This window comes from Vespa mandarinia, chromosome 6 (assembly GCF_050613455.1).
Source record: "Vespa mandarinia isolate Hongniang chromosome 6, ASM5061345v1, whole genome shotgun sequence".
Classification (NCBI taxonomy): domain Eukaryota; kingdom Metazoa; phylum Arthropoda; class Insecta; order Hymenoptera; family Vespidae; genus Vespa; species Vespa mandarinia.
The window spans coordinates 1967501-1980000 of NC_140815.1; the positions used below are offsets into that span (position 1 = coordinate 1967501).

At 29.0% G+C, this 12500-nt stretch overlaps 2 protein-coding genes across 7 annotated transcripts in view; one reads left to right on the plus strand and one right to left on the minus strand.

Annotated features, from left to right (window-relative positions):
• LOC118440760 (PTB domain-containing engulfment adapter protein 1) overlaps window positions 1–4751 on the minus strand; it is a 23140-nt gene extending 18389 nt beyond the window's left edge. The window contains exons 1-2 of one of the 4 annotated variants that reach the window (XM_035864260.2): window positions 4577–4738; window positions 1152–1234 (exon numbers count right to left, since the gene is read on the minus strand). The gene's annotated coding sequence lies outside the window, so the exon portion shown is untranslated. Of the gene's footprint in view, window positions 1–1151; window positions 1235–4576 lie in introns of all 4 variants that reach the window. The other 3 variants (XM_035864265.2, XM_035864268.2, XM_035864261.2) reach the window with 3 other exon arrangements.
• Window positions 4752–5602: 851 nt separating this feature from the next.
• On the plus strand, window positions 5603–12392 carry LOC118440757 (uncharacterized). 3 transcript variants are annotated; one of them, XM_035864245.2, is made up of 11 exons: window positions 5603–5783; window positions 6329–6391; window positions 6857–6985; window positions 7067–7201; window positions 7358–7515; window positions 7844–7909; window positions 8259–8409; window positions 8480–8680; window positions 8794–9427; window positions 9513–9780; window positions 9911–12392. In XM_035864245.2, the coding sequence occupies exons 1-11, from the start codon at window positions 5709–5711 to the stop codon at window positions 10044–10046; spliced, it is 2016 nt and encodes a 671-aa protein (XP_035720138.2). In that variant the 5' UTR covers window positions 5603–5708; the 3' UTR covers window positions 10047–12392. The 3 variants fall into 3 exon arrangements, with proteins under 3 accessions (XP_035720138.2, XP_035720139.2, XP_035720140.2); XM_035864247.2 differs by lacking the exon at window positions 5603–5783 and adding an exon at window positions 5953–6086; XM_035864246.2 differs by lacking the exon at window positions 7844–7909.
• Window positions 12393–12500: the final 108 nt, after the last annotated feature.

The following is a 12500-nucleotide window of genomic DNA, read 5'->3' on the forward strand; positions in this document are numbered from 1 at the left end:
AGCTGCTAACCTGTTCCCAAGATGCGCTACCAAGCAAGCAAGCAAGCAAGCAAGCAACCAACCAACCAACCAACCAACCAACGAAACACTTCGGTGCTTGCTGCAAGATAAACGTGAGTGTTTCGCTCGGTTAGGATTCAGCAAATGAAAACAAACGTGATGGCGAATATACTAAAAATGGAATCGAAAGTAACACGAAAATAATATACGTAAATAAAAACATATATATATATATATATATATATATATATATATATATATATATAATATGTTTGAATCATTTGAATTTCAATAAATAAAAGATCTTTCTAAAGTTACGAAATCACGATAAATATAGATTAATGCTTTCATAATCTCGTTCTTTATCGACAATTTCATGATCTAATTATTTCATTGAATCGTATAATCGCACTGATATTTATATACATATGTAAATATCATCGAATATGAAAACAATTGATATTTTACCGTAACTGTTGAATAATCGTATGGATTTAAATTCATTAACGATTATTTTCTTTTTAGATAATGACATTTAATTGATAATGATATTTAATTATTTAATTGCTGGCAAGTGATATATTATATTAATATTATTATTTATTCGCTCAGTATTTTTATTAATTAATAATAAATATTTTATAAAATAAATGATCATAACTATACAAATATTTTGATCGATATAAACAATTAAGGGTCGCCATTGATTAATTAATATTAAATAAATATATTTTATTATGAAGGTCGACAGTTTATTTGAAATACTGATTAAACGTTTAAAAATACTGACCCCGAAATAAATAACATCCCGTTAAAATATTTTGATTGACATAAATGATTAAGATTTGTCAGCCATTAATATTTTATTATAGAATACGTACTATTTATTTTAAATACCGATAAAACTATTAAAAATAACGGACCAGAATAAATAAATAGTTAAATTAAAGTTAACAATTAGCGGTGTAAATAAGCAAGTAAATGTTATACATTGTTCGATAAGACAATTTTTCGGTGCATATATTTTCTTATTTTAAAGGAAAAAAATAATGACTAATGTGACCAGGTGCCAAGCGATGAGCAACATTCCATAGTTCATGCTAACAGCTTTTACACTGTGATTTTAATCTCAAAGCGAGAAGGTAACTTACGTAAAAGGATTTTGCTCGCGGATGTGCACACCCTACAATCAAGCCAACCTGCACTTTCTCGGCCAGCTCGATCTTCCGTTCTTCTATGTAAATATAAATATAAATATAAATATAAATATAAATATAAATATAAATATAAATAAATAAGTTCGAAGGGCCAATTGAAAAGATTGAGTTTTTCATCATAGAAAAATCAAAAGGACCTCTTTTCGAGACCAACGAACGTTTCTTATCGTTACATAATCGACGTAATGAACGTATACGCCTCGATGATTGTTACGATTGAAAGAAAACACAAATGAAGTTTTGTAATCGCATAATACCATAATCGTGCCTTTTAAAATTGCACGACGTCATAATATGTCGAACGAATAATAACGTAATCAAAAGGAAGAAGATATCAATGGAATTTTTATTTTCAATATTAATTGCGTTAACGTTGATCGTCCTTCCGATAAAGTTAATTTTCATTGATATATATATATTTCCCTCTATGTTCTATTTTGAAAATCAATTGAAAATATAGATGCGATAAAAAAAGAAAAAGGTACGACTGAGTTCTGTGCAACGTTGATGCATGAAAAATAATGATGATAATGATGATGTTGATGATAATAAAGAAAGAAAGAAAGAAAAAGAATATAAAAAGAAGAAAAAAAAGATTATAGTCATAAACAATTGGAACCATATCGAAAGACATTATCCGCAATACATATATATATATTTTCGCTTGGATGAAAATTTTAAATGATTGCAGTTTGGAGAATTCACCGTGCGAATAAGCGAGAACGATTCTTTAAGAAAAAGCAGAAAATTGCAAATCATCGAACTTGCGCACCAACGAAACCTAGTCGAGTGGAAAGAGTTTACAAATACTTTCACGAGCAACATGAAACATACGTGATATGTACGTGAATACATACACTCATGCATACGCACACGCGTATATATACACATACAGATAGACAGATACAGACAAACGCACACACATATATATACATATATAAACACACATATATACATATATAAACACACATACACAGAGTGTGCTCTTCGTGCTTTAACGAAAATGGACGTCACGTCGAAATATATCGCACTGCTTGCAAAAATCATGAAAAGAGTCGAGTCACTGACGCTTAACGACACAAATTTCTCCTAGAAGAGATGTTTCTTTGCCATAGTTATGATGGCAACGGAGGGAGGAGGGAGAGGGCACTGAAGATGTTGCTGGTAGGGTGGAGTGGGGGGAGGGGCAGGAGAAGGGAGGGCGATGGCAACAAGTACACTTTGTAAGATAGCTTTTGACATTTGTAGTTACCACTGATGACGTCGACGAGAGCGAATGTATATTTTTCACTATACTCGTCCTTGACTCATCTTAACAACCTCCTATGGCCAACGAAATTCGAGCCATATGAGCTTTGGAAACGATAATATCAACGTAATTAATATTTTACAATATCATACGTATTTTAAATATCTATTTCTATGAGAATGATATTTAAAAATATTTAATACGTCGATTAAGTGTTTCGATAATGAAAATTGTAAAATAGAGAAAGTTCATAAAGAATGTTTCATCATATTGTCGATGATTTAAAAGCCAATCGTTTCCGTCGTTGATTTTTTTAAGAAAAAAAAAAAAGAAAAACAAAATATATATATACATACTGTCGTTCTCTTTGTTCGATAATAAGACAATTCGAGAAAATCGAACTAGCTCGAATAGATTCTTTAATGATTTGTACTTACAATGTCAACGAAATGAAGTACTACGTCTCGTACACGTGTAACCTTCCGTTTTGCGTAACCATGACATTGAAAATCTTTCTTATACGTACATTAACCCGCTTTCTATTTTCATTACGGAGGAAAAAAAAAAGAAAAAGAAAAACAAAATAAAATTCCCCTTCTCTTTGTTCTCTTTCTCCTTCTCTACCATCTCTTTTTTATTCTTTTTTTTTTCTTTATCTTCCGCAGAACCTTCCTCTTTCCCTCTCCTTATATCAAGATTACCACTTGGTCATTTATCGCGCGTAATTACTTTTTCATGACCTTCGCTCGTCATCTTTCCATGTCTTTTTAACCTACTGGGAAAGTATATGCATCCGTACATATATATATGTATATACATATACACATACATACTTGTCATACGTAGTTACATCGAGGAAATATGCAGTTTCTCTCGCATATCACCTACAACATTCCATTCGCTTAAGAGATCGATCGTTTCAACGACATTATAAAATGTAAAAGTAACTCGCGAAAGTATCAGTTAAGAGAGTACACATTCTCAAAGGCCAATTTAATGTATAAAAATGATAATTCTTTCATAGAAAAAATTTGTTGATTTCTCTCTCCCTCTTTCTTTCTTTCTTTGTTTCTTTCTTTCATTTCTTTTCTTCTTGAACTCCGTTGGATTCCTCGAATATTTTTCCTTTTTCTCTTCCTTTAAACAGAATTTTCTTCGATAGAAAGAAAAGCGTTTCTTTATTGAACGATAAAAATGAAAGTATTCGTGGAAGAATAGCCGAGAGAGTCATTTGTTTTTCACGAGTTCGTCGTTCGTTCGTTCGTTCGTGAATCGGAAACAATCGAGATTAGCCGAAGATTATATTTGAAAGTAATCGCGCGCGCGCTTTTTCAAAAGCTATCTATCTCATCATTGTAAATATTTATCTTTAGTCTTGTGAAGGTCGAATGAGGTAATATAGAAAATGCAAAATAAATCAAAGAAAGAAAAGAGAAGAGAGATAAGAAAGAGAAAAAAAGAGTGAGAGAAAGAGAGAGATAAAAAGAGAAGATTTATAATAGTAAATAAGGGAGATGAAGTTGGATTAAAAAAAGAAGAAAAAATTTATACGGTAAAACAATCGAGCTTACATAGAACAACTATCGAATTGTCGATAATATGAATCCATATTTCGACCGCGAAACCCAATGATGGGAGGACCTTCATCGGCTAGTTGCATCCTCGCTCTCGTGATTTTCTCGAATCCTCCCTCCTATCCTTTCTTTAACTCTAGTTACCTCCCCGCTCCTCAATACCATAGATATGCATAAAAATGCCGAAATAGAAAGTCACCAGTTCGCTGGCACGCTTCGAAAGCTCTTTTCCCTTTCTTCTCGTTCTCCACTGACTAAATTTTCTTAGACTTCAGAGAAGCTAAGCGGTTTCTTTGTTAAGCCGGTAAAGAATGTTAAGGAAAAGAAAATAAAAGAAAATTGAAAGAGAGAAAGAAAGAGAGAGAAAGAGAGAGAGAGAGAGAGAGAGAGAGAGAGAGAGAGAGAGAAGAAGAAATTCCATTCGAGACCGGAAACAAGGGTATTATAATCGAGAAGGGAAGTGAAAGTAAATATATATATACATATATATGTATATATATATACGTATGTATATATATTTTTTTTTTTACACTCACCGTTGACAACGTTCGAGGAGGATTCTCGTCCAATTCTCCAATCTTTACTTTTTGACGTTTCCACAACCTACCTATTGCCGCTGCCTGTTTGTCTACTCGTAATATGTTCACTTGCTCCGACAGTGAAGAACTCACCGAAACGAATGAGAAACAATTCGGTTTCAGGAGTCGAACGGACCAGCTGTATCGCGCCGCTGAAGTGCCCTCTATTCACGTAGTCAAGTTTTTACTTCTATCGCCACCATATTGATGCCTGTACGGTCGTACAAAACCGCGCGAACATTCGAATTCGTAATTTCGATAGAGAAATGAGAATCTTTATCGTTTTTCTTTCTTTCTTTCTTCTTCTTTTTGTATCTCATTTCTTTTTTCTTTTTCATAATTATCGAATAATGCTCCTTGTTGCACCTTAAAAAGTTCCAATTTGTTTTGTTATAAATAAAATATAAATAGCCTTGAAGAAATTTGTTTTCATATCTATTTTCATATTTCATTATCTTCCTCCTTGTCATATTGAAATGATTAACATTTGACGCTCGAAGATTTATTTTTGCAATTCAAATAATGATGTCAAATATAAGTAAATACACAGTGTTACGTATAACGCATAACTTTCTAAATAACGTATTACATGAAAAATTCAACGTTTCCATGCGAATAACTTTTAGTTTGTTCTGATTTTATAACATTCAAGCACGTTTCATTCAATTATCGTATGATTCGACATTGTTGACGTCTATACGTACGATAATTCTGTTCCATGTTAGATCGTTCCTAACTGCATGATTGTCGCAAATCTGTGAATCTTCGATTTGAAACATACATACATAAAAATTGACCCTGACCTCGTGCTTAAAATTTTAAATGATTTATTCGAGAATGATCTATCAAATTTTATATCGAATATTCTAGTATATTTTTACAATAGATAGATAATAATATTACACATATTGTCGTTTTTAAAAAAAGTTCTTGCTTTATATTTTAATGTCTTAAGTAATCGTCGATTAGCAGAACGATCTACGCACGGCCCTGCGGATATGTTCTAACATCCAACATGGCTACCTGATATGTAGCAGACGATATAGGTGCCATGAAAAATTGTAAATAAAATTCATTTTTAGCTTTAATTATGAGTGGACGTGTACAAAAGGAATGTGATGATGATTCTGATCGTGTTGACGATGCGGTGGATCCTAGAGTACAGGTAAGACAATTTTTCTCTTAAACAAACAGAGTGTCATGGCTTTCGTGATCAGGCGTTTACGACATTGACATTTCCGTATTATGCGATCAGCAGCTTTTATCGACTGTGTTTTTACACGTCAAGATACATTCGTACCGTGTTTAAATTATTGTACAAGCTCGATATGTATTTTCTAATTTTATTCGATTGTATGTCATTTGTTACGTTAGAAAATATGGTCGATGCATTTAGTTTCTTCTCCACCCCCTCCATTTTCCCTATGGAAACTGTTTTATCACAATTGGCACGAGACAAATTATGACGGTAAATTTGTTATTTACCGTTACATAAGTAAATTGTATTAAAATAAAATGAAATAAGAAAAAAAGGAAAGAGAAGAAAATATTAAATATCTCAATCGTTTTCATTATGTTTACAAATTACTTAGATATCTTTTCTAATTTTTTAATTTTATCATGTATATAACAATATGTTACATATTACTGTACATTCATAATGACTTTACATATATATTAATTTTTATATCACTGTAATAATTATTACAGATTGAACTTGAAAGATTGAACACAGCTACTGATGACATCAATAAACTTGAAGTCGATTTGGATGTGAGTATAATAAAAATGTACATGACCATGCTTTTAATTTTTATCATCCACTTTTTTCTTTTTTTATCTTTTTTTTGTTTTTTTTTTTTTTAATTTAACTAAAGTTTAAATTAGAAAACATGTATTCTTCAAAGGTTCAAATTAATTGCAAGTTTTGAAACGAGTTCTGACTAGATTTCATTGAAGTGATTGATGTATAGCATACAGGCAAAATGGATAATAGCTCATGAAGATGATCATCTACATAGTCGTTTATCACAATGACAGCTAAAGAAACTATTCATGACGTGAGACTTTGTACTGATTTGCCTTATCAGGATAAATTACGATACATGTATTTTACATTGCTTTATATTATACATTAGATTCCATTCATAAATAATTTGTTTTATTATAATTATGTTTGAAAAAAAAAATATATATATAGACAAATACTAGTAAATATATATTTTATTTTTATTTTAGGAAGCAAGGGCCACATTCAGGGAGTTATTGTGTGAATCTACTATTAAAATTGATTCTCTGGCTAAGAAACTTGGAGCCTGTATTGAAAAATCTAGACCTTATTATGATGCTAGATTTAAAGCAAAAGAAGTAACTACAAGAATAATAATTATAATAATATATAATATTATTACATAAATTATGTAATAGATAAATAATAATATATCGTAGGCGTTACAAGAGACACAAAAGGCTGCAATTAGATTTGAAAGAGCCAATAGTCAACATGCAGCTGCCAAAGAGATGGTATATTTAGCCGAAGAGGGATTAAGAACAGAAGGGAGATGTTTTGATCATGCGTGGCAGGTATATATATATACATATATATATATATACATATATATATATATATGTATATATATATATATATACATCATAATTTAAATGCAAAATATTGATAAATAAGTTATAGTAAATACAAAGATCTCTACTTTTGTAATCTTTTATTGAACATAAATATAGGAAATGTTAAATCATGCAACAGCTAGAGTTAATGAGTCAGAACATGAACGAGCTCTTTCTGAGGCAGAACATAGGCATACGACTGCGTTGTACCATAAAGCAGAACATGAAGTCCAAAGATTACAACGAGAATTGAAACGTGCTATTGCCAAGTCAAGGTATGAATAACTGTTAATTTATGTGTTAAAGTATTGTTTACAATTTCAATGATATTATTATTGCATGGAAGTTATTGCATTTTTAAACAAACAACCCAGCTAATTTAATAAGCTAGAACCCTTTATTTGACAAAAGTGTCTTGATTATACATTATTATCAAGTTTTTATATTTCTTTTTAAATATATTTTTTTTCTTTTGTATTTGGTAGTGTTTGCATTTACTTTTTCTCCACCAATTATATTTAATATAATATTCTTGAATGTAGATATGATTTTTTATATAGATGTTAGGATATTTATGTCTTTTGGTTATATTCATGTTGGCAGTATGGGTGCACGTCGCAGCTTGCTTCTGATAAACAGTATCGCCTACAGGCACAACTTGCTCATGTTGTAAGTAGGATAGATAATCTTTTTTTTGTTTTATATTTTATTTTGTGTGAGCTATTAAACCAGCATCATTTGAAATTTTATTTTTGAATTGTCATCCTGTTTGTGCATGAGTGGTATATTTATAAATATATTAATATAATATTTATATTATCAAAATCACTTTATGAAAATATGTATCTGCAAAAAATGAAGATGTTTCATTTTTTTGTATTGTAAATTAAATATAAAATGTAGATTATGGTTCTTCTATCAATCTCCATAAATTTCAAATTAAATATTTTAAATAATTAAACTTTATATTATTATATTAGATACAATTATTTATCATTAAATCATAAATTATATGCAGGCCTTATTATGAAATGAAAGCACATTTCAATCAAATGTTGGAAGAACAAAAGATGAAAGTTAGTGTATTGGAGAGGTCAGTTGGTGATGCTAAAATGACATATGCAGAAGCTTTGAGAAATTTGGAACGTATTAGCGATGAGATACATAGAGTAAGTATTATAAAATAAATCTTTTAAATTTGTATAATTGGAAATAATTGAAGAAATTTCGTTTTTTTAGACAAGACAATGTGATACTGCAGATGATTATGGAAAACATATAAGAGATGGTACAGATCCTTCTTCTATACAGACAAATACAGCTACTCCAACTGACTCAAGTGTAACCGGTTCACCAGATAGTACAGATTATACTAGTGATGAATATTTACGTCTCCCTGACAGAATGAGTCCAAGTACTCCTTGTCTTGTGCCTACCAAAGTAAATAATATATATTTAAAATTTATAATATATATATATATATAATATTATTTCAAACTTATAAATTACTTTCAATTATTGTTAAAATTAATCATATGTATTATTTATTATAGATTGAGAGGAATCCATCTTCTGAATATTTGGGCCTAAATAATATGAATCTTTCAACTACAGAACCTCGAAAATATATAAAGCGAGACCGTCCGCGAAGCATCGCCACAACTGACACGAAACATATCGTACAATTAAATCATACAAGTTCTTCTACATCTCGTCTATCTGATCTTTCTAGCATTATATCTCCTATTGAAAAGAAGGTTAAGATTCAATCACCTGTGCGCGATGAGAAAAATAATTCTGTAACACAGAATGGCGAAGAATGGACAGAAATTAGTTTAAACAATTCTCCGGATGAAATTTATTACAACAACGACATCTATTCCGATGAAGAAGATCAAATTCCTTATAAACCTTTACCAATGGATTTGAGCCCTGAAAATATCAAGCTTCCAATTCTTCCAGTGAATATTCAAGCATTACATAATGATCAAAATAATCGGAAACGATTAGTTTCACAGAAATCATTACCTTTGATGACGCGAACGAATGAAGTTAGTTTAAGTGAAGAAAAGAGGGCAGAAGTCACACGAAGTCCATCAATAAGAAGTAAGGGTAAACTGGATAGTAGTTTGTCTAATTGGATTACTCGAAGTTCTGCTGCCAATGAAATGAGTGATGGTAGTTCTGGTATGTTATAGAAGCTTTTAAATAATTCATATTATTTATACGATGATTAAAATGATTTAAATATGTAAAATATTTTATTTTTTAGCTAATTCAAGCAGAAGGCAATCTTTGGATATGTTATGGGGTGGAGGAACAGGAGAACGAGTCAAAGAATTGTTAAATCATGGAATGATGATGCTAAACATATCTGGTCTAACAGAACGGCGTTCTAGTGAACCAAAAACAAGTGAAAGAGATAAGGAAAAATTTGAAAAATCAGAATCGAAAGGAAAGAAGGTTCCAAGTCCTCTAGAAAAAACTATGACTTATCTCAATGCAGATGAAGAAACTTCAGACAGTGAAAGTTTAGCCAGGTAAGTTTGATAATTATAAAATATAAAAAAATATATATACGCATGATGCTTATGTTTGCATATATACATAGACATTTATATGTTTATATAATAATTTATTAGTAAATAATTTTATGTCTTTTTTATCTAGTGTGGAGATGTTAACAGAAGATCAAATATCATCTCTTATGATGGAACCTGATATGAATCAAGTTTGTCAAGAGATTCTAGGTACACCATTAGTAGAAGTCTGTCCTTTATTACAACAGCTTCAGCAACAACAGTAACTTTCTTTTCCTTATTAATATTGACCTCATTTTAGCAAAAAAGAAAAGTGTTCAAAATTTGAATAACGTTATATAATATCAAAGCAGTATTTTTTGTTAAAAATTCATTTGTACACGTGAATCCACTATTTTATTTCTTTTTTTATTAAGTTATGACTAGTTAAAATATGGTGCATATAGAATATTATTTTGTAAATACTATTTCATATATAATGAATGTCTGTAAGGTAGAATGTGAAATTGCATTGTCTTTTAAAATATTTATATATGCACTTTTGAACTTGCTTTTTTCTTGTTAGTGCCAGTAATTACTATTTTTAAATCTGTGTGTACTTTAATACATTATCATAATTCTAAAAAGCCTAAAAGATTTTATGCAAGTATATATATATATAAATATACATATATATATATATATATTAATTGAAGTACATTGATCAGAGAATCATTAAGAATCATTCCATTAATCTTCTATTCATTCAATGTATAATAAACCATAGGAAAAAAGTTCGTTAAAGCAAGCAATATATAGTAAATATTAATATTAAATAAATATCTAATTAATTACATAAATTGCTCTTGTTAATCGTACGCAGTTCTTGTATTTGCAGTGCTCTTCTATATTTTTGGCTTAAATTAGTAATAACTGCTGTACGATGCAAATATAGAGCTATTACAAAATATATATTAAACTTTAATAATCAACAAAGTAGGAAACTTTGTAACTATAATTTAACCTTAAACAAATTACATTAGAATAGAATTTTTATGCCTCTTTTTCCATAGCACAAAAATGACGAAGAAAACTATCATAAGTATTAAATTCAAATTTTATGAAAATCTCTCTTATTCATCACCAGTGAAGTGCTTGGAAAAAGTATTTATATTTTATCATTAAAAGATATATAGAACAGATCTCTATTAATCATAATTCATTAAAGTAATTGACATTAGTCAATGATGTTATATAGTCTCCCTAAAACAATTTCTTACATACATATGTATGTGAAGAGTTGCATATATATATATATATATATATATATATATATATATATATATATATATGCAAAATATAAATATGCAATATACATATAATTATTTACAATTATATGTAAGAAAGACTTGTATTTATTAAGATTTTTAGTTTTGAGGTGTAGTATACGCCTATAAAGTTAGTGACACCAATTTGGAAATAACCTGTATACTCAGGTAGAATGAAGTGATAAAAATAGTCAGAATTTTAAAAATTCTAACAAGCACATTTATTTAAATATAGAGGTACAATGCAGAACATTTATCAAAAAATATCTTTAGTTTTACATATTATGGCTTATATAATCTTAAAAGTTATTATAAGAAATGATCCAGTCATACAAAATTGTATTGATTAGTCCAAGAGAATATAGTAAAATGACATTACTTAAAATATATATCTTAACAACAGATTTTACCAGTTTTATCGCAGCGGGATGTGATATAGTTATTAGCATTTTTAAATATGAAGATGGAACATATATGGATTGTAATAAATACTGCAAAAATGTGCATGCAATATGCTATTTATAAAGAGTAATATATATGTATTGTATACATAATGTATATGTATGTATGTGCGAGTGTAGATAAAGAAATGCAACACACAACATACATATAACATACTAACAAATGTTATTTATTATTGATATATAATTACTGAAAAACACAATTAGTTAAAATTTTAAACACAGACGAAAAGCAGTTTTTATAAGAGAGGCAATTACATTTTTATAAGAAGTATCATGAGAATTACTACACATTTTCTTATCATATTTTTTTTTTATAAACTAGTTAAATTGATATAAAATTATGAAATACTATATTTTTTCTGATATTATATTCTAAATTTGGAAATTTCTTAAGCAGAAAATGTTATATAAATGTGTCTTATTAAAGTTAGCTCTTTAAACTTATAATTTTTATTTTGTCAAAACGAGGCTTATAGAAAAAATACACGATAAATTATTCTTTTTTCTTAAAATTTTATTTGGCAATATTATACAGACCGTAATAATTTCTGTGAAATCATTATCTAAGAGGGAGGTACTTTGCACGATTCTTCCATCATAAAAGTTAAATGTAAAAACCTTTTGACTCTACTTAGGCAAATTAATTAATAATCATGTTGTTGTTCTCAATGTAAATTATGAATCATAGACTTCAACAAGTATTTTCTTCACTAATATGCTATAGCATTACGGATTATCGCAAGAGCATAATTATTAATAATAATTGTAAATATATAATAATGTATATGTAAATGTAACTATGTATATACAAACATATTCATTAAATCATCGCAAATGTAAACGGAGTAATTTAATAGTACTAATTTTATAGAAAAAAAAAGTTTATTTACCATTATGCAAAAATATATAATATTTCACAATCCTGTAAATAATCTGAAGGAACGAAAGT

Bases quoted from the DNA above. Each gene is read 5' to 3' on its own strand.
- LOC118440757 (XM_035864245.2), top strand. From the start codon at position 5,709: ATGAGTGGACGTGTACAAAAGGAATGTGATGATGATTCTGATCGTGTT. The intron at 5,784-6,328 runs GTAAGACAATTT...TAATTATTACAG, and splicing joins CGGTGGATCCTAGAGTACAG to ATTGAACTTGAAAGATTGAA. The intron at 6,392-6,856 runs GTGAGTATAATA...TTTTTATTTTAG, and splicing joins AACTTGAAGTCGATTTGGAT to GAAGCAAGGGCCACATTCAG.